The sequence below is a fragment of the Podospora pseudocomata genome, chromosome 3 (assembly GCF_035222375.1).
Source record: "Podospora pseudocomata strain CBS 415.72m chromosome 3, whole genome shotgun sequence".
NCBI classification, from domain to species: Eukaryota; Fungi; Ascomycota; class Sordariomycetes; order Sordariales; family Podosporaceae; genus Podospora; species Podospora pseudocomata.
This window is the reverse complement of record NC_085887.1, coordinates 3,360,340-3,380,384: the sequence shown is the minus strand read 5'-3', so window position 1 is coordinate 3,380,384 and position 20,045 is coordinate 3,360,340. Positions and strand designations below refer to the sequence as shown.

Sequence of the window (20,045 nt, the reverse complement as noted above, 5' to 3'; positions counted from 1 at the left end):
ATCATGCGCCCCCAAAGTTCCAGAAGCCTGCCTTATAAAAGTAACAAAAAGCCATACGATAAAAACCATATAAACCCAACCCGCTGACTATTCCTGGCTTTTCCCCCCCAGTCCTTTTTCCATCGGACTGTCCCTTTTCTCGGTTCCCAGTCAACAATGCGCTTGTTTTCTTTTATCTCTGATCCCCAAATCATCGCTCATCTTTTCACCCGAATAAAACCCAACTAACGCTTGGAGAAGGGCCGCAGCGCCTTCGAGACTCGCCTCCCTCCTCTGTAATGTAACCATCAAACTGTGAAGGAACGCTTCGAGGCGCAAGGACAAGTCATTCTGATCACGCCCCTCAATAACCCTCCCTTCGAGGAGGAGGCCGATCATACCCCTCCTGCGGTCTCAGTATCCTCTGCTGCGCCTGAAGCTGGGCCTGCGCCTGTGTCGTCCCCTGACCTTGAACCGGGCCGCGGGGCGGTCCCTGAGCCTGCACCTGAGCATGATGCTGAGCTTGAGCCTGGGCCTGCGCTTGCTCCCTCGCAATGTCCCTAGGATCCCTGCCCATCTCTCTCGGATCACGTCCCATTTCCCTAGGATCTCTTCCCATCTCCCTAGGGTCTCTGGCCATCTCCCTTGGGTCCCTGCCCATCTCCCTGGGATCTCTGCCAAATTGTGCCTCTCGCATGTGAGCGTCCCTCATATCCGGCTGACCATATGCCTGCGGCGGCGGCGGGCCACGAGGATCAAATGAGTTCACAGGGGTGTAACTCCTAGCACCGGGATCTCTAGTCTGGCCGGGGCCGGGAGTGGCGTACCGAGGGAATGGCTGGGTTGGTGGACCAGGCTCTCGTCTTGCATCTTGTTGGGGTTGGGCGTACCTACCGCTTCCAATCGAGCCCTGGTGTTGATGATGGACAATGCCGGCCGTTGGGCTCTGCGTTTCGTGGGGATATACAGGAGGACCACGACTCTCTCTCAGGTTGAACGGCTGGGGTTGTTGCTGATGAGAGCCTGTTGGTGCCCAAGCATGCTGCTGCTGCGACGGTACCGAGCTGGTGACAGGTGGCTTGGCCTGTACACCATGCTGAACTCCCCAAGCCGTGTGCGCGGGAACAGGCTGGCTCGGCTTTTGCGGGGTCCCTTGCTGAGATGGCGGCCAGTTGCTGGGTGGCTGGTGTTGCTGGGGAGGCTGCTGAGGAATCTGATGGCCATGGGCATGCTGCTGCTGTTGGAGCATCTGCTGGCGCTGTCGCTCCCGCTCCTGCTGCTCCTGCTGAATCATCTGTTGCTGTTGGCTAGTTGATACTTGCGGGGGCTGCGACCAAGATTCGCGTCCGGTTTGGGACTGTGGCTCCCTCCTTACCGCCATGCCAGGATGAGGAGCATATTGAGGTGTAGGAGAAGGAGCGTGCGCTTGGCTGACGGGATATCCCTGATAGCCCTGTGGTGGATACGCCATCTGAGCCTGCTGCGGGTGCTGTTGCGGCTGTGGCGGCTGCGGTGGCTGTTGCTGAGCATGCTGATGTTGAGGCATCTGCTGTGAAAGCTGGGGATGTTGAGCAGGAGTCTGACCATAGTGATGAGCCGTGTGTGGCTGAGGAGAATTAGTTGCACTTGGCTGATGCTGAGCATAGTGGCGCGGATAATATTCCGCTCGCGATGGCTCCAGAGCAGGGTCCATGGAGGGAACAATGTTGGCACTCGGCGCCCGTGAATGTCCAGACCGCGGCGACTGTGCAGGGTAGCTCGGCTTCAGCGGAGGGATAGCCGAGGGAGGAGGACCTTGGTGCGAGGGCGGTGGGTTGCGAGCATACGGGTAACCAGCCTCCTCTCTTCTTGGCGGCGCCGGAGCTGATGTTGGGGGAGGCGGCTGGCGAGCAGCCATCGGCTGAGGTGGTGGCGTTGAGCTCGGCTTCACGCCCATGGACGACACGTCGGCGATACGCTTTGGGGCGGGCGGAGGGTCATCGTTGAGCAGGAAGTTGAGGTTGCTGGTCTTGCGTGGCTCTGGTGGTCGCGGGGCGGCTGGCGCAGGCTGTGGTGGAGGAACCGGAGGAGCAGAAGCTGGAATGGGCGCAAAGTGCTCCTGCATCGACACCGCCGCCGGCCTCTGGGCTGTTGACAGCGGCCTCTCCATGCCCGGCCCCACAGAAGGTGCTTGCTGGGTAGGCACTGGGTCGTTGAGAAGTCCTCGCATGGGCTGGCCCTGAATGCTGGGTCCATACATGGGGGCAGCTGGTGTGACACGATGTGGTGGTTCTGGCTGCCTTGCCAGCGGGATTGGTTCGCTCCGAGGTGGAGCAGTGCGTGGCGGCTGGTATGCAGGGTAAGCCTCTGGGGTGTGAGGAGGTTGATCAGGATCCTGCTTCATGCGCAACGGTGGCGCCCGCTCTGCTTGCCGTGGTGGCTCACGCTGACCAAGACCCATGGGTTGACGTTCTCTCTCAGCAGCATGGCGGCCGTCGCGACTGTCCTTGGGCTGCCCCAGCAGTGAGAAGGTGCTGGACGATGGCCAGCCTGCCGGTGGAGGCACAGCGTCTGACACGGGCACAATCGGGGCAGCAGACACAGGGGCCTTCTGGGAAATCGGCACGGGCTGCGGAGTTTGCCGGGGCATCTGAGACGGCTGCTGTTGCTGTGGTTGGGGCTGCTGCGGGTGCGGGTGCGGGTGCGGATGCTGAGACAACACTGGCGGCGGCGTCGGCTCGGGTTCCCTCTCCTGCTGCTGCTGCTGCTGCTGCTGCTGCTGCTGAAAGGGAAAAGGCGGGGCCGGTGGTCGGAGAGGGTGAAGATGCGGTGACATGGCCTGTGTGACAACTGGTCCGGTGGGTGGGGCTTGCTGTTGCACGGCGGCCGAAGAAGTCAGCGGTGCTGACATGACAGGCTGGGTAGTTTGAGCCATCGGATGTGACACGGGAGCGGCCTGTGCGATCGGTATTTGGAAGCGCGTAAAGTGGTTGTTCGCCGGCATCGGCTCAATCTTGGTAGGCGTGTGCTCCTCGGGTTCGGCAGCAGCCAGGGGCCGGTGTCCCGTCGGCACATCATATCTCTTCCGGGGTCCTTGGGTCGGTGTCGGCGGAGCAGGACGCTTCTCCCCGCGACGAAGCTTGGCGTCGGCTTCGGTAGCAATGTGCTCCCAGTCCACATTGGTCTCCCTCCTGCCACCCTCCTTGGTCTGACGCATATAAAAGTTTTTGACCTGCAAGTCCGAGTAGTTAGTCGTCATGTCCGGGGACGGGGACGGGTATGGGGACGGGAACGGGGTGGGATGGGAACGGGGTGGGATGGGAAAGAGAAAAGGCTGTTGGGGTTGGGCGTACCATGGTGGCTGTCTTGGTTTGCATATGGGCAGCAATGGCGTTCCAGTCGGTGCCAAAAGCCCGCAGCAGACCGGGGAAGTCGTTTGACTCTGAAACGCTCCAGTAGCTCGACGCCTGCTGTGGGGTACGAGTGCGATCGGGCCCGGCTGGCTGAGGGATGTCGAATGTGGGGACTGACGTCTGGGACAGCGGCGGCTCTGGCCGGAGGGACGGCGCTGCCATGACCTCGGACATGGTCGACTGCATCGGACCCATTGCCCTCTCGGGGCTTGACAGCGGCGGCTGCTGAACGGGGGCCAGGGGCGGTTGCATGCCCCCGGGAGGCGCCTCAAAGTGTCCCGGGGGCCGGGCAGCAATGTCGACAGGGGTCTGGGGGGAAGCCCACTCGGGGCCCTGAGCCTTGGAGTTGGCCCGTGATCGACCGCCCTTGTTGCTCGGCACAGGTAGCGGAAGCGGCACCGGGGTTTGTGTTGACGGTGCGGGTTTTATGCCCTTGGCATCTTGACCAGCCTTGTCTTTGACCTGCTTTCTGCCCCGGGCTCTCTTGCCCTCTGCCTTCTCGGCCCCGCTGTCGTTCTTGGCACCCTCAATTGCGGTACCGCCTCTCCTCCGGGCCGGGGTGGCAGCCGGGGTTGCGCCGTCCGAGTCGGCATTCGGTGTGGCCTCGTTGCCGCCAAAGTTGGGAGCGGCAGCACGACGGGGAGGGCGGCGACGCTCACCGTTCTCGCCAGTTTCCTGAGTGGCGTCTTCGGTTTCGTGTTCACCATTGCCCAACTCCGACACCAAAGCACTGGAGCGCTGCTTAGCACGTCCACCCTTCTTGCGCTTCTTTGGCTGTTTCTTGAGCTTCTCCTTGAGCCCCAGCTCCCGTTTCATGGCATAGTAATACTGGATACAAGTGCCGGTGTCGCGGTTGGGCAGCTCCTTTGCAATCTTGCCCCACTGCTTGGGGAACTCCAGGTAGGCCTTCTCAAACTTTTCGGCCTCCTCCTCGGTGAAGTTGACATGCCAGGGAACGACGTCCCAAGTGGCCACCAGTTTCTCCAAGGGAAGCTTGCCGGCAGTATCATAAAATGAGGCCTGCTCCTTTTCTGCCGTGGTCCACAGCATGTCAGGGATCACCGCCTCCTTCTCCGTGCGGTACTTTTCCTTCTGGCTTCGGTCTTCCCGCTCCTGCCTCTCGGCAAACTCCCGCTGCGACTGCTCCAGGGCTTTCTTCAGATCATATTCCGTAGCAAAACGCGCTCGCGTCCCTCTGCCTTCTGGTTTGTTTTCCGATTGTGGCCCCTTGGTCTCCTTGACCGAAACTTCATTCGTAAAGTGTGCTCTGCTCTTGATGGCAACCGGGTCATCCGACTGGGTAAACTTCAAGTAAGACTCGTAATCTTGAGCATACTGCCGCCGGGACACGTCTTGCGCCGTCTCGGCGGTGGCAGTCTCTCGTTGGATGCTGGCAAGCACAAAGTTTCCAAAGTTGGGGGAGCTCTCCTCAGTTCGGAATGCTCGTCTGCTCTGCTCCCAGGGTTTGACGTTGTAGATGGGCAAGTCTTCGGTTGGCGGTGTGGCGGAAAACTCGCGAGCATGCTCGACAGTATCGTAGATGCTCCCGTCGTCCTCTGTCCTGTCCTCGCTGTCGTCATCCATGTGCGAGGGGGTGTGGGCAGTTTGCATGAACGGGGCATGAATGCCATTTCTGCCGGGCTCCCCATTCACAGACGCTGGAGGATGCGGAGGCTCCACTGTCTCGTGCACTTCAGAAACATCCTCCATACTGACGTCCTCGTCATGTAGGTTAGCGTCCTGCACAGCTGGCACTGACGGAAGGGCTGAGCCCTCAACATCCATGTCCTCCACCTTGGGTTGTGGCTCAGGAAGCTGCTGCTCGGCCACTTCGTCCGCCTTTTCGATCGTAGGGCTCGCCGGCGCCTCAGGCACGGCGTCTGGCATCTCCTCATCTTGCACTTGAGGCTGCGGCAAGGCTGCCTCGGGCTCAACTGGATCAACCTGTTGCGGTTTTGCCGGGGGAAACGTGAAACCGTCAGGAATGGGCTTCACCTTGTTCTGGACGGTAACTGGGCTGACAACCACCCTGACCATGGCATTATTTTCCACAGTTGTATACCGCGCAACGATTTGAATGGTCGAACCGTCCACCATCTCGTGCAGCTTCTTGAGCTCGGCCTCGGCCTTGGATACCTGTTGCGAAAAATAATCGTTAAGATCTTCGTCATCCTCGTCCGATTCCTCAGTCTCTTCCGCTGACGCGGGCAGGTGCTTCTCCTGTAGCCTGACTCCCGATGAAGGGACGTCAAAGTCGAGAGGGTGTGACTCTGGCGGTGGGACTGTCGACTGTTTCGCCTCTTCTATTTTGTCCTCGGAGGGCTCAACAGCTTCCAACGTCACCGGGCTGGGAGTTGGTTCCTGGACACGGTCCGGTTGCCGTTCTGTTTGAGCTCGCTCAACGACAGGCTCGGCTGCGCCCACTTTCAAGTCACCATCATCCAGACTCAGCCTCATGTCACGGTCCAATGATGCTCTGGCCGAGTGAGATCCTCTCTGGTAGGCAATGGCGATGTCGTTGACACCGGTGCCACGGAAACCCCCATATCGCTCTGTGTGTGAATCTGACTTGGCATCCGGACTACGGGGCCGCTTGTTGTATTCGCTGTGGAAGTCCGTATGGGAGGATTCTGGGCGGAAGCCACCAAAGGGTCTTGGGTGCTGCGAGACCACGCTCATGGACCTTGCGGATTTGGGGGATTCCTGCGTCTTCTTGGCATTGAACGCACCAGTATTGATCCACTGTTTGCTAGACCTTTGGGGCTGCTTGGCATCTCGGTGGGCCCGGGGTCCAGATGGAATGGTGGGACTAGCTTCCCCGTGGATTTTTGAGGGACCGGTAGGAGGGGCTCTATCATTGCTCACGCCTTGACCTGCAGAGGGTGGCCGCTCCTCCACCGCTAACGCTCTAGGTCCGGTTGGAGGTGGTTTCCCTGTCATTGACTGAATGTCTGTCGTGGCGGGTGGGCGGCTCGGGACTGTGCCAAAGGCGGGGGCTGAAGGCGCAAGGGGAGGAGGCGAAACGTCCTTTGCTGAAGGCGGGTCGTTGGATACGCGGTCGATCGGTTTCGGTCGAATGAGATCGTGCTCCCTGTCTCTTCCCATCGGGCGATCATCTCGAATGTCCCTAGTGAACTCCTGGTACCTAGGCTCTCGGTGATCTCGAACATCTGGTTCCCGTCCATATCGACCATCCTGGGAATGGCTGCGGGGGAAGCGATGGTCAGGACGGTCATCGCCATGGAATCCTCTGCCTCTTCCACCACGATCCCAATCACCGCCCCCACGTCCTCCTCCTCTGCCCCCACCCCTTCCACGATATGAACCTCGGAAGGGTCCTCCAAAAGGCGGGTCCGAGTTTGATGACCCAGCAGATAACGGACCATCTCTGGACCCTCGTCTGGCCCTCTCTGCGTCCACATTCAAACCCACGTCAAAGTCACGTCTTAAGGGAGATCGACCCCTTGGGGGGGGTGTTCTTCGGCCGCGGAAGCTGTGTTCTCGGTCACGCGGAGCCCATTCTCGATCCCTTGGGTAGTCTCGCTCGCGGCTGCGTTCATCTCGAAAGTGAGGCCGATCGCGGGGGTCGTCGCGTCCAACATCTGGCCTATCGTCTCTTCCCCACGTGGGCCGTCCGCGCCCACCACCACCTCTGCCTCTGCCGCGATAGTCTCCAGCAAACCCGCCACGTGGGCCATTCGGAGCGTCTAGCAGCGCCTTGGGCCCGCGTGGAGGCTCGTTACGAAATCCTTCCCGGTTTGGGAAACCGGATGGATTTCCCCGCGCGTCAATAGGACGCCTGCGGTCATTGTCCGGGTACTGTTGGGGTGGACCACGGTCACGCTCGCCACCATATGGAGATCTGTCTCGGGGCGAACGGGAACGGCGGTCAGGGTGATACTGACCCGTGTACCTCGTCCTGTCACGGAAAAAGTTAGTTGGATGAGCTGGATCCTGTGTAGGACGTGTATCACGCGGCCGGTTGTCATAGTAATGCGTCCTTTCAAACTTGAATTCGCGATGATGGTCGTGCCAGTGCGGTGGAGGAAGAGAATGCCGGTTGTAACTGTGGAGGGGTAACGACGGCGGTGGCTCAAAAGAACGGCCGTCGCCGTGACAGTACTGGTCCATCTTGACTGTAGGAATCCTCCGACAGTGTTGATGTGATGACGATGACAGGTGGTGCAGACAGTGACAAGAGGGGAAAAAATATTCGATAAACGTACATCTTAACTCGGAGGGAACGCCCCTCTTGTTACTTTTCCACCTTACCGGACAGGCGCATGTCAGGGCAGAGGTTGTGATGCTGCGAGGTGGTTGAGTGCCGACGGGCGTCCGCTGTTGTGGTCGAAGGCACAAAGCTTGAACTTCGCAGGAAAGAGCCTCAACTGGGCGGCTGGCTTCTAACGCTGCCGTCTGGTGGTGTTTATAGGAGGAGGCGCTTCTATACTCGAGCCCGACCGTTGCTTGTCGAAGGTGATGATGCTGATGAGGCGCAAGCGGAAGTGGAAGCGGATGTTGAAGTCGAAGTGGCTGCTTCCCAAGAACCTGGCAACTCGGAAACTCAATGCGGTCGGTTGCGTGTGGCACTGGTGTCCGCCTGGCAAGCGGGTCTCTCTATGCCTATCTCTTTTATTTTATTTTATTTCGCCAGCGTGTTGCTCCAAGAGGAACTCTGTGGGAAATTGGCGAGGGCTGATGACCTCGTCAATGTCGGCGACGCGCTTTTTGGATGAGGAACTTGGGTGTTGGGAAGAGGATGGCAATGGAGAGAGAATGATGAAGATTGGACGACGGTCGGGTGGATCTGATCTCGAATTGCTGCCCTCTCCACCGGGCCACACGGGAGAGCGAGAGGACTGGGCTCACGGGCCACAATGTGGCAGGCCAAGCATCCACAAACACCCACAAGCACCCACAAGCACCCAACAAGCAACCAATTCCCTGTGCTTTTCGGCCTGGTGCCGCCCTGTGGGAGCCCCCTGTGGGGGGTGTGCGTCGCCGCACGCTAGCCCCTTCCGGGACAAGCCCCGCCATGCACCGTCCCGGCATCTGCGCTTGTTTCACGCATGCCATTGGTATCGGGTAAAACCACAAAAGAGATTTAAATGTTAGTGCACCGAATCCGCCAGCCCGGGTTTGGAAGGGCACGCTCACCGAAGTCATCTTGAGATGAGTGTCATTGAAAAGCGGTCGCCGACTATTGATATCAATGATGAATTCTTAGATCTCGCCGTTGCTCGGCTTTGTACATGGGATGGGGCATGGAGCAAGCAGCATCAGCTGTGTGGCATTCAAGATTCGACATTTAAAAGTGGGGCGGGATGTGTAACTGCAGCCAAGAAGGTCCCTCATTCTCTGAGACTCAGACTCCCGCTTCGTCTGAAGATTCAAGCCAAAAAGGCGTTGGCAAGATAAGAAGAAGTGACCACCATTTGAATTTGGGTCTACTCTGCCAAGTGTACTCAAGCATCATCAGTCTCGGTTTGACTTACTGTACATATCTCCATCCTTCGCCTGTTTCTCAAACACTATCTTGAGATTTTCACCCGGATCTCAACCCCGCCATCATCATCAGATATCAAAAACCTCAGATAGACAAAAATGGACAGCAACCTGCCCCCAACCGCAGCCACCGAGGCCGTCCTCGTCCAATCAGTCGACATGCCCTCAGACGCCCAAAAAGTAGAAGAGCTCGACTTCAACGCCTTCAAAGGCCGGCCCATCACCGTCGACGACCTCCTCCAGGGCATGAAGCACATGGGCTTCCAAGCCTCCTCCATGTGCGAAGCCGTCCGGATAATCAACGACATGCGCACCTGGTCAGACCCCTCCGACCCCTCGGCCAAAACCACCATCTTCCTCGGCTACACCTCCAACCTCATCTCCTCCGGCCTCCGCGGCACCCTCCGCTACCTAGCCCAGCACTCCCACATCTCCGCCATCGTCACCACCGCCGGCGGCGTCGAGGAGGACTTTATCAAGTGCCTCGGCGACACCTACCTCTCCTCATTCGCCGCCGAGGGCTCCTCCCTCCGCAAGCAAGGGCTCAACCGCATCGGGAACCTCGTCGTCCCCAACAAGAACTACTGCCTGTTTGAAGATTGGGTCGTGCCCATCCTGGACAGGATGCTCGAGGAGCAGGAGGCCTCCAAGGGTACCGATGACGAGATCAACTGGACGCCCTCCAAGATTATCCACCGGTTGGGCAAGGAGATCAACGATGAGAGGAGTGTCTATTACTGGGCGTACAAGAACAACATCCCTGTTTTCTGCCCGGCGCTGACGGATGGGAGTTTGGGGGATATGCTGTATTTCCACACGTTCAAGGCGTCGCCGAAGCAGTTGAGGGTGGATATCGTCGAAGATATCAGAAAGATCAACACCATTGCTGTGAGGGCCAAGAGGGCAGGCATGATTATTCTGGGAGGCGGGATTGTGAAGCACCACATAGCCAATGCGTGCTTGATGAGAAACGGGGCCGAGTCGGCCGTGTATGTCAACACGGCTCAGGAGTTTGACGGCAGTGACGCCGGTGCGAGACCAGATGAGGCGGTCAGCTGGGGAAAGATCAAGATCGGTGCTGATGCAGTCAAGGTCAGTTCTTCTTTTCTTCATCAACCAGACAGACAGCAGAGCTAACATCGCAACAGGTCTACATGGAAGCCACAGCCGCCTTCCCCTTCATCGTAGCCAACACCTTTGCAAAAGAAGACTAGCAGCACCCTCTCGGAAAAGCAAAATAAAATAAACCAATTTTGACAATTCATTTCCTCATGAACCTCATAACCTAACTCCAAATCAACCTATGCATGTATGTACATCCCCCCTCTTCCTCATCACTCCTGCTTCCTCTTCCTCCGCCCCAAAACCGCCCTCCCAACGGTACTCCCATTCCCCCTCCCCAACTCCTTGCTAATCCACTCCCCCACCTCGGCCACCCCATCCAAATCAACCCCCGCATCCATCCCCAAACTCTCCATAAAATACACCACATCCTCCGTCGCCACGTTCCCGGTAGCCCCGGGGCTGTACGGGCAACCCCCCAACCCACTAACACTAGCATCGAACGTCCTGATCCCATGCTCCAAAGCCACAGCCGTGTTCACCAGCGCCTGCCCGTACGTATCATGAAAGTGCATCGCCACATCCTCATTCCTTATCCCCGCGCTCCTCAGACAATTCAACAAGTCCTTTGTTCTGGGCGCAGTGCCCATGCCTGTCGTATCACCCAGCGCGATTTCGTCCACTCCCATCTCGAGCAGCTCGGTAGCAATCTCAGCAACGCGGTGGGGCGAGACGTCGTAGCCCTCAAAGGGGCAGCCGAGGACGACGGAGATGTAGCCGCGGACGCGGAGATTGTAGGGTGTTTCCTTGGCGGCGGAGATGACCGCCCTAAAAGTTTCAAGAGAGGCGGCGATGGAGGCGTTGAGGTTTTTTTGGGAAAAGGTTTCGGTTGCCGAGGCAAAGACGGCCATTTCGAGGGAGGGTTTTGATGGTGAAGGGTTGGATTCGGTGGAGAAAGAGGAGGGGTTTGCGTCGAGGATGGAGAAGGCGTTGGAGAGGCCTTTCATGTTGGGGGCGAGGAAGGAGTAGGTTAGGGGGTGGGGGGAGGGTGGTGGGGTGGTGAGGATGTGGGAGAGGATCTCGGAGGAGTTGGCCATCTGTTTTTCATATGGTAAGCATCTAGGGAGTTGGAAAGGGTTGTTGGAAAGGGGGCGGCATACTTGTGGCACCCATTTCGGAGCGACAAACGAACCCGCCTCGATTGTCTGAAGCCCGGTCTTTGCCAGTCGTTCAATCAGCTCAATCTTTGTCGCCAGCGGCACGATATTCTTTTCGTTTTGGAGGCCATCGCGCGGCCCTACTTCGACGATCTTAACGCGGTTGTCGAGGCGCTGTTCGGATACTGTGGAGTAGCTCCTGGCGGTGCATGTCGTCCTCCTTAGGGGGCGGAGGAGAGCCAGTCGTCGGGGGAGGGTCGCCAGTCTCGACATTTTTGGATATTTTGAGTTGGAAAAGCAAAAAGGGTTCAATCCATCAAACTCGAAGCTGTGAATGCATCGAGAGAAGAGCAACAGCTGGAGCTCAGCCCACCGGCCGTTGCAAGTGACGTCGCATAGCGTCGGCCCATGCGGTGTACCCCTGCTGTTGGGGTGTAACCGCCACGTGACCTCCCCGCAAACCGTCTACGGCCAAGACATGAGGTGGGGTGTGTAACGCTTTGCAACATTTCGATCGAAATTACCATGTCTATCGATGTGATAGCTATTTCTATATTAAGCTTGTCTATCCAATCACTACGGTAGAAGGGTTGGTTACATACCTTCGTATCATTATTGAGTCGATATCCCACTCCTTTTCTGATTCCTCAAGTCTTTGACCATCATGGCCTACCATTTGCCTGCTCGACTCCACCTCCATGCATCAACTATTGATAACCTGGGAGCTGGAGGCTGGCTGAATGCGCGCTTCAGGTCTAGACCTGGACTGTCGGAGTGGTCTGGCCGGGTCTAATGTCCATCACATATCGAGAGAGGTTGAAGAAATGTTGGGCGGCAGCGTCGTTGAGTTGAAGTATGGGGTTTAAAAACGCAACATGTCTTTCACAGGGACCTTCATCTTCATCTTTCCTGATCACTTCAAACTTGAGAATTTCATACCACTCTGAATCACCATGCCCACCCCCCTCGGCCCATCCCCCCAACCCCAGCGGGCCGGCTACATGAAATCCGGCTTCGCCTACACCCCCCTCGGCCTCGACCCAGCCGAAGTCCGTCTCCTCACCCTAGAGCCAAGCGAGGACGACACCGCTCCCATCGTCTGCAGGGTCGACATCTTCGAGTTTGACCCTGATCTATACGGCCACTTTGACGCTCTGTCGTATGCCTGGGGCACCAAAGACGACGAGCAGTTCATCACCGTGAACGAAAACACCCAGTTCAAGATCCGGAAGAACCTCTGGCTTGCCCTGCGTCGGATCCGTCACAAGACCGAGCCGAAGAAGTTCTGGATTGACGCCATATGCATCGACCAGGGGAACCCAGTGGAGAAGAGTGAGCAGGTGGGCAAGATAGGGGATATTTACAAGTACTGCGGGAGGTGTTTCATCTGGTACGACCCTCCTTTCCTCGCCCTGACGTAATCCGTACTGACCATCCCCCAGGCTAGGCGACTTCCCCAAACCAGCCGACGTGACCGCCACCACCCCTCCATCCCCCGCCTCCGCCCTCGAGCTCCTCAACCTCTTCGCCGCCCTCTCCCAACCCACCACCCACCTCTCCGACCTCCCCTGCTTCACCCCCCTCACCAAAGGCAAGCGCGCCGACATCAAAGACTCCTACAAACCCCACTTCGAATCCTTCGCCGCCCTCCTCGACCTGGAATGGTGGAAACGCACCTGGACGATCCAGGAGCTCGCCCTCCCCTCCGACATCACCCTCCTATTCGCGGACCAAGAACTCCCTTACCTCACCCTCCAAAACGCAGTCGACGGTCTAACCCGTCACTCGACGGCCAAATGCTGCAAAACCCACCGTTTAGCCCTGCGAGGTTTGGGGTTCGACACCATCGTCACGATCGAAGAACGTATCTCATCAATGGTCACCACCCGCCAGCAAAAGTTGGAAGCCAAAACCCCTATTACATTCACACAGCTCCGACGCAAGTTCTGCGGCTCGCAGGTGAGCTGGAAGAGGGATTCGTTTTACGGGTTTTTGGGCATCGTTACGAATAAGAATTTTCTCAGGCCGGATTACACCTTGTCGTTGAGGCAGGCGCTGACGGAGGCGGTGTTTGCGTGTGTGAAGGGGGAGAGTGACGGGGTGGAGTTGCTCATGGGGGAGAGGTTGTTCAGGCCGCAGGATGGTTACAGAAGGCTGCATGTCCCGAGCTGGGTGGCGGATGCGAGCTTTTGTACGTTCCCGCCCAAGTGGGCGTTGATGGAGAGGAGGAGGTTGGCGGTTTATTCGAGTTTTGTTGATGAGGGGGGGGAGGAGAGGGCGAGGAAGGTTTTTGTCAAGTATTTGAAGATGACGAAGAATGGGATACTGCTTACGAAGTCGAGGAGGGTGGGGGTTATTGGGAGGGTCGGGGAGGCGCTGGTTGATCGGGGGCGGTGGTTGGACGTGCCGAGGGTGTTGAGCTCGTGGATGGAGTTGGCGGGGGTGAAGAGGGAGGGGTGGGGGGAGGATCCCGGGACTAATGATGAAAGGACGGATGCGTTTTGGAGGACGATGATTAACGACTCGACCGAGATTGATGGGGATCGTCTATCGTATGGGCGTCCGACGACGGCTTCGGAGGGGGGGGAGCAATCGGATTATTCGAGGTTGAGGTCGCTTTGGGATCTGGTTAATCCTGCTCCTAAGAGTCCTGGTCCCAAGAGTCCTGCTCCTGCCACGGAGGGCACCACCCCGCAGACTCAGACAGAAGTTGGCGTCGATCCCTTCAACATCCAACCGATCATTGACGAATGGGTTCCCACCTGGGTTCCTGGATGGATCTCCGACTTTGCCTCTGACTTTATTCGCGCCATGGCCCTGGCCAGCAACCAAGATGCAGTCCATGATTTGGTTGTCTCCCACGACTCGAAGATGATCTACCACCTTCTTGCTTGCCTCTGGGAGCGAAGGTTGTTCGTCACGGGAAATGATGACAAGATTGGTCTGGCGCCGAGAGATGCGCAGAAAGGCGACGAGGTGCATGTTATTCCAGGGTGCCCGGCGCCGTTCATTCTTCGGAGACTGGATGGCCCCAATGTGAATACGAACTGGCAGTTGGGCGATTGGGAGAGCGATACGCTGCCGCAATACATGGTGGTTGGGAATGGGTTCTACCATGGGTTTATGGGTGGTGATGGTGGACTCGGAAAGGGGGCGGCGGAGGAGAAGATTGCTCTGCACTAGGGAGATAAGGGCGCGTTTTGATCTTTGTAAGCACACCAGATAGTTTAAAGGCCTTTAGATATAGTTTGAAGGCCTTAAAAGATAGTTTAAAGGCTTTAAGCTTAATTTAAAGGCCATAAAGGATAATCAAAAAGCGTTAAAAGATAATTTAAAAGCCTCAAAAGATAATTTAAAGGCATTTAAAGATAGTTAAAAAAAAACCTTAAAAAGTAGCGAAAGGCCCTTCAAGATAGTTAAAGAGCTTTAAAGGATAGTTAAAGGTCCTTTAAGATAGTTTACAGGTCGTAGAAGATAGTTTAGAGGTCTTTAAAAAAATCTAAAGGCTTTAAAAGATAGTTAAAAGGCCTTAAAAGATAGCTAAAAGACCTTTAAAGATAGAATGTTTGGCCTGGACCTCGTGCTCTGGCACCATATTGCCCCGCTGTGGTACCTAGGTAGGTATGGAGGGGGACGCTGGTAAGACAAATAGAGAGCCCCATAAAGGTTCCCTCTTGCTAATCCATCGGGTTCTACTGCCAAGTTTCTCCATAGGTACTGGAGCTTTGGAAGACGCTTCAGTCGAGGGTGTCTTCTGGAGAGTTTCCCAGCGCTTCTGGCCTACATGACTCGGTCGTCTCCAAGCAAGCAAAGCTTGTCTACCACCTTCTGGCCCGTCTCTGGGAGCGCAAGCTTCTCCTCACAAATGACGCAACCGCTCCTTTCGGCCTGTGCCCAAGGGATGCAGAGAAGAACGACGAGATCCACGTCATCCCAGGGTGCCCGGCTCCCTTTATCCTCCGTCCTCTCCGTGAACCTGACCCTGACAACTCTTATGTCAAGATCGGGGACTGAGACACCGATGACTATTCGCAGTACATGGTCATCGGTAACGGCTTTCTCCATGGTTTTACGGGCGGTGGTTATGACAAGGGCTTGGCAGACGACCAATATCAAGACATTGTCTTGCACTGACGTCTAATCACTAATCACTGGATGGAGGAGGATGGGGTCATTTGGTAGAAGAGAACACTGGGGGATGAGTCAGAAAACTGTCATTCCAGCATACAGCATTGGCAACAGAAATTCCAATAGATTTGCCATCCCTGACTCATACCAACGCCAAACAAACCAAAAGCCACCCCTATCATCAAATCATAACCTCATAACCACTCCTCAACAAACCCCCATCAGTACCCCCTCCCCCTCTCATACTCCCTATCCCTCCCCCCCTCCGCCTCCTTCACCCGTTCCTCCAACCTAGCCAACTCCCCCTCCCTCCGTCCCCAACTCTCCTCAATCCCCTTTTTCCTCTCAATATGCCTCTCAATCGCATTCGCCCCCAACCCCCCAATCGCCGCCCCTAGCACCGTGCCCAGAACCGCAACCTTGTCATGCTTACTCTTACTGTGACTCCCCGATCTACTCTTTGATCTCGACTTCGGAGGTAAGTGCTCCACCGCCTCTCGTGCCGCCAGACCACCAACAATAGCACCTAGAACCCCCACCCCCAAGCCAGAAGTAGACGGAGTAAAAGTTTCCTGAAGCGATTTCTTCGCCTTCCGAATCGGACCCCGTTTGCGGTGGTGGATGTCTGGTGATGAAGATCGCGAAGAGGAACTGCTAGACGATCTGGAACGGCCACGGCTGGAGCGAGGGATGATGGTGGTTGTGTCACCTGTATACGTCGTTCCCGTTGTCAAACTATCATCGGTACTGGTGCGGGTTGTTCTCGGCCTAGAAGACCGGCGATAGCCGTCACGTGGGATCTGCAACGTATCACGATCGCGTGGGTCGGGGCGGTAAAAGGGGGTGTGGTCTTCGTATTCAAAGTGGGGGTGTCGCTCCTGCAAAGCGCCCGAGGCGTAGTACTCGTCTGCGTGGCCCCCTCCGCGGGAAGAGGGGGAGTAATCTCTTGGACGGGAAGGACCGCGGGTGTTGGGGCCGGGGGTGACGGAGCGGTGACGGGAAGGGCGGTAGTAGTCTTCTCTTTCTCGCTCGGGGGAGCTGTCGGAGCGGTAAGATCGTGGCATTTTTTTTCCCTCTCTCTGTGGTGTGTGTTTTGAATGTGGGTGATGAGATGGAGAATGTGAGCTAGGGGATGGATGATCAGAGCTTGAACGGCTGCTGGTGCAGGGACTAGGGAGCGACCGACTGAAATAAGGGTTCGTCTGTGCCTAGTGTATGAAGGTCAGAATTCTTGATTTGTGCGAAAAGGAAGGCGGCTGAAAGGTGCTGACGTTGTGGTTATGAAAATGGAATTTCGTTCTTGGCTGATGAGGTCGTTGGTGATGGGGGTCTGGCCTATGATGTCACACCGAAGGCGTCAAGCGAAACCTGCTTCAAAATGGGGCGATCACCAACACCATTATCAAATTTTATTTTCGTTCGTCACGTGAGGTGTAACACACCATCAAGAGATGACTATAAGAGGGCAGGGGAGTTATCGCAGGGCTGGGGTCCAGATGGTGGTGTGTCTAGATGTTGGGGTATTCAAGCGATGAAGCTATTCACAGGTTGAAGGAGTCATTCGGGACAATAGCAGTGACTTTCAGAGCGACAGATGAGGCTGAGGCCTTTCAAGAGATCAATCGAGGCCTTGAACAAATTAATGGAGGCATTGAAAAGCACATTGCACACCTAGCACACAGCGCAATAGACATTGATCACACATCACATTCACACAAGACACAATTACACATCACACTGATCATCCAAAGTCTCAAACGCAATCTTCCATCTCAAATGATGTGTATACGCTTATCCCCAACACCTTGCAATGCCCGATCCCAAATAAGTTTTCAAAATCAAATTTCCATGCCCTCCATACTTTCCATGTCCTCCAGACTCCATTCTTTCCATGCAATTCCTCTCCCCTTCCATGCAACCCCTCCTCCCTTCCATTCCACTCCTCCTCCCTTCGTCTGATGCAAATATGCCCTTGAAAAGAAATCAACCAGGTGTCAAACTGAACTGAAAAGGCATCAAACTAAACCCGGTAGGCGTCGAAAAACATCGAACAGGCCTCAAAATAAACAAAATCGGCGTCGAAAAAAATCGAATAGGCCTCAAACTGATGTAAATATGCCTCAAATCGCAACTGATAGGCGTTCGAAAGATCATCGAATAGGCCTTCTTGTGATGCAGAGAAGTGTTGAAAAGACTTGGATAGGCGTGCAGATAATGCAGAGAGGCCTGGAACCAGTCGAAATAGGCATCGGAATCACTCGTCGATGCGTGTCAGCTGGTCCTGGCTGGGGGCGATTTCACGCGCGCGGCAGGATTCAAAGAAGGCTTTGGCCGTTTGGAGGAGGTCGATTCTATGGCGCTCGACTGAGATGAAGGCGAAGAAGGAAGTGATGTCCTAGAGCCACTTGCTAATCACCACATCAGGAACGCAGTAAGTGCGGAGACGCATCTCGCGGGCCGTGGTCCTCATGGTGTCGATAATGCCGAGCATGGACGGGACGGTCGTGGCGGCCTGACCGTAGAACTTGAACTGCTCGATATGGGCGCGGAGGATGGACAACTGGGTGTCGACGTCGTAGCGGAAGCCCTTGACTTTGGGTAAACCCTTCTTGGCCCACTCGTCGGCGGTCTTCTTGATAGTGGCATGATCAACTCGGCCGAGGTTGAACTGCGACATGATGTAGTCGTTGAGAGCGTCGGCGATGGCGAAGTCGAGCTCACAGTAAATAAGGGATTGCTCGCGAGGGTTGAGGGAGATGACGAGCTGAGATGGGCGAGGGATGTGGGGTGGCGGGGTGGGAGGTTCTTCACCACTGCGAGGCGGCTGTGGCATCGAAGCTGGCGAGCGGCGAAGCGGGGGGCCGAAGGTGCGAGAGGGTGATTCGACGATCCCGCGAGCTTTCTTCATGAAGCCGCCAAGGAAGCGGGACTTGGGCTTGGTCGGGCTCCTCCTGGGACCGGTGATCTTCTCCAACTTCTTTTGAGCTGGGGTCTGCTGCGCGGAGGAGCTGGTATCAGCGAGCCAACCGCCATCTCCGAAGAGGTTCTTGGTGCCCGTGCGCCGAGGCGCAGAGGGGCCGGCTTGGGCCTCGACCGGCATGTATTGGTCGAGCGGTGAGTCGTCCCGGCCTTGGAGGTCGGCGCGGGGAGGAAGAAGACGAGAAGAGTCGGCTGACTCTTGGTGGTGCTGGTGAGCTCTCGTCGGCTGGGGGAGAGCTTGGGGTTCTCCCGAGGGAGAGACTTCCCCGGGGTCGGGCGAGGAGCAAGCGTAAATAGACTCATAAGAGTCTGACTGCTCGCCGGAAGGACCCTCGCTAGAGTCTTCCTCGCCATAGATCCGAAGATCATTGGCTCTCGCCTCCTCGTAGTCCCAGTTGGACCACCCTTCTGCCCAAAAGCTTGTTAGTGACTGTTGGCAAAAATGAAATTCGGAGAAGCGATCGGGATGAAAAGTGAAAAGAACATGAAATGAGATGGAAGATTCATACCGTCATCATGCCCAGGGCCGCGCTCGGCCGCCCAGGCGGAGTAATCCCGAAGGATGCTCTGATGGCGAGCGGACGTCGCCGGGTACGAGTAGTTTTGAAGCGCTGAAAAGCGCTTCAAGCCGGAAGTGGGTTGGCCAGCGAGACCAACCCGGAGCGGTTGAATTTCGGAGGGGAATCGCTCCCCCTCCTCGTTGGTGTATGACGCAGTGAAGGGATCTGCGTCATCACCAGTGGGTCCCCAAGGTTGACCCTCCTCGCGAGCGAGGTCGTCTGAGTAAACAGACGAGGCAGCTATGCTGCCCGGGCGCTCCCCAGGGCCACCGACTCGGCCAAAGCCCTCTGCTGCGGATGTCTGGGACATCTCGTTATTGTTGCCTGTCAGCTTCATGTTAGCAGGCTGACCAAGTCGTTGTGTTGTTGTTGAGTGAAGAAGGGAAGAAGAGAAAAAAGGAAGAGGGGAGGTGAGCGAGCAAACAGTGGGTGAAAAGGTCGCAGCAAAGGTGTGAAAGACAACAGATTGGGGAGGGGGTAAGTGACCTCTATCAGCTCTCTCCACAGCCTCAGGCGGGTTGTGAACCGCGACTGGGCGTTGAGAACCCGAACGAGAAGCGTGGGCCTGGGCGGCTTGGACATTGATGGGGTCGGGACGGTGACGAGTGAAGTCATCGTCACCAGCGGCAAGGGAAAGGATGCCGCTGGTGACGTTCTGTTCGAAGCGGCCGTCCATTTTTTGGGCTATTGGTGATGAAGAGAGAAAAGGAAACTCTCCAAAGCCCCGCGAGAAAAACAGCTAGAATACTCTCAAACTCACTTGAGCTCTCGGGTGGTCCAAGCTCCACAAGGCAGTAGGCTGAGGGGGGTTCAGAGGGCGACCACACAGAGGAATGTCCCGCCGTAGTCGAGGGCTGGGGATGGGTGTCAGAGTGAAGAGCATGCAAACTGAACTTACCACGCCTGGCCGTGGCCTCCTTGAGGTTGCCAACAAGTTGGCGACGGGTCTCTCTTGGATCCATGTTGCTACTTGGTGATATTAGCAAAAAGATCGGGTCGAAAGGGTGGGAGGTAGGTCGGGACACTCACGCTTCGTCTTCGCTGGGTTGTGAAGAGGAGAGTGTTTGCCGAGGAGCGTCGAGGTCGCCTTTCAAGGCAGACCCTTGCAATCCCACCACCCCAGCGCTCCCTGCCACCACCTATTGTCCCATCAGTGACTGCTCCCTAGGCCTGCACTGTAATTACTGCAGGCATTGTTATCGTTGTTCACGTACCAGCTCACCCGTCTCAACTTCCACACCAGCACGCCACCCAACCACCGCCGCAGTTCTCTCTTCTGTGCA

The 20,045-nt window shown here is 56.6% G+C and overlaps 6 protein-coding genes across 6 annotated transcripts; 2 read left to right on the top strand and 4 right to left on the bottom strand.

Annotated features, from left to right (window-relative positions):
* Positions 1-8: 8 nt before the first annotated feature.
* On the bottom strand, positions 9-8,294 carry QC762_309540 (uncharacterized protein). The gene is made up of 3 exons (XM_062889252.1): positions 7,598-8,294; positions 3,312-7,290; positions 9-3,190 (listed from the first exon to the last, which is right to left on the bottom strand). Coding segments are annotated over exons 1-3 (6,828 nt in total). The 5' UTR covers positions 7,600-8,294; the 3' UTR covers positions 9-343.
* Positions 8,295-8,537: 243 nt separating this feature from the next.
* Positions 8,538-10,090, top strand: DYS1 (Deoxyhypusine synthase; the record flags this gene model as incomplete). The annotated part of the gene is made up of 2 exons (XM_062889251.1): positions 8,538-9,968; positions 10,025-10,090. The coding sequence occupies exons 1-2, from the start codon at positions 8,976-8,978 to the stop codon at positions 10,088-10,090; spliced, it is 1,059 nt and encodes a 352-aa protein (XP_062745211.1). The 5' UTR covers positions 8,538-8,975.
* Positions 10,091-10,210: 120 nt separating this feature from the next.
* QC762_309520 (uncharacterized protein) lies at positions 10,211-12,002 on the bottom strand (the record flags this gene model as incomplete). The annotated part of the gene is made up of 2 exons (XM_062889250.1): positions 11,099-12,002; positions 10,211-11,035 (listed from the first exon to the last, which is right to left on the bottom strand). The coding sequence occupies exons 1-2, from the start codon at positions 11,366-11,368 to the stop codon at positions 10,211-10,213; spliced, it is 1,095 nt and encodes a 364-aa protein (XP_062745210.1). The 5' UTR covers positions 11,369-12,002.
* Positions 12,003-12,048: 46 nt separating this feature from the next.
* QC762_309510 (uncharacterized protein) lies at positions 12,049-14,423 on the top strand (the record flags this gene model as incomplete). Its single annotated transcript, XM_062889249.1, has 2 exons — positions 12,049-12,485; positions 12,538-14,423. The coding sequence occupies 2 exons, from the start codon at positions 12,049-12,051 to the stop codon at positions 14,276-14,278; spliced, it is 2,178 nt and encodes a 725-aa protein (XP_062745209.1). The 3' UTR covers positions 14,279-14,423.
* A 1,021-nt stretch (positions 14,424-15,444) lies between these two features.
* Positions 15,445-16,287, bottom strand: QC762_309500 (uncharacterized protein; the record flags this gene model as incomplete). Its single annotated transcript, XM_062889248.1, has 1 exon — positions 15,445-16,287. The coding sequence occupies one exon, from the start codon at positions 16,285-16,287 to the stop codon at positions 15,445-15,447; it is 843 nt and encodes a 280-aa protein (XP_062745208.1).
* A 676-nt stretch (positions 16,288-16,963) lies between these two features.
* QC762_309490 (uncharacterized protein) lies at positions 16,964-19,625 on the bottom strand. The gene is made up of 3 exons (XM_062889247.1): positions 19,249-19,625; positions 18,712-19,086; positions 16,964-18,610 (listed from the first exon to the last, which is right to left on the bottom strand). The coding sequence occupies exons 1-3, from the start codon at positions 19,436-19,438 to the stop codon at positions 17,619-17,621; spliced, it is 1,557 nt and encodes a 518-aa protein (XP_062745207.1). The 5' UTR covers positions 19,439-19,625; the 3' UTR covers positions 16,964-17,618.
* Positions 19,626-20,045: the final 420 nt, after the last annotated feature.

Coding starts and splice junctions, on each gene's coding strand:
- QC762_309540 (XM_062889252.1), bottom strand. Junction 3,191..3,311: donor AAACCAAGACAGCCACCATG/GTACGCCCAACC, acceptor TCGGACTTGCAG/GTCAAAAACTTTTATATGCG.
- QC762_309490 (XM_062889247.1), bottom strand. CDS start 19,438: ATGGACGGCCGCTTCGAACAGAACGTCACCAGCGGCATCCTTTCCCTT. Junction 19,087..19,248: donor TGTGGAGAGAGCTGATAGAG/GTCACTTACCCC, acceptor TGAAGCTGACAG/GCAACAATAACGAGATGTCC. Junction 18,611..18,711: donor CGGCCCTGGGCATGATGACG/GTATGAATCTTC, acceptor GCTTTTGGGCAG/AAGGGTGGTCCAACTGGGAC.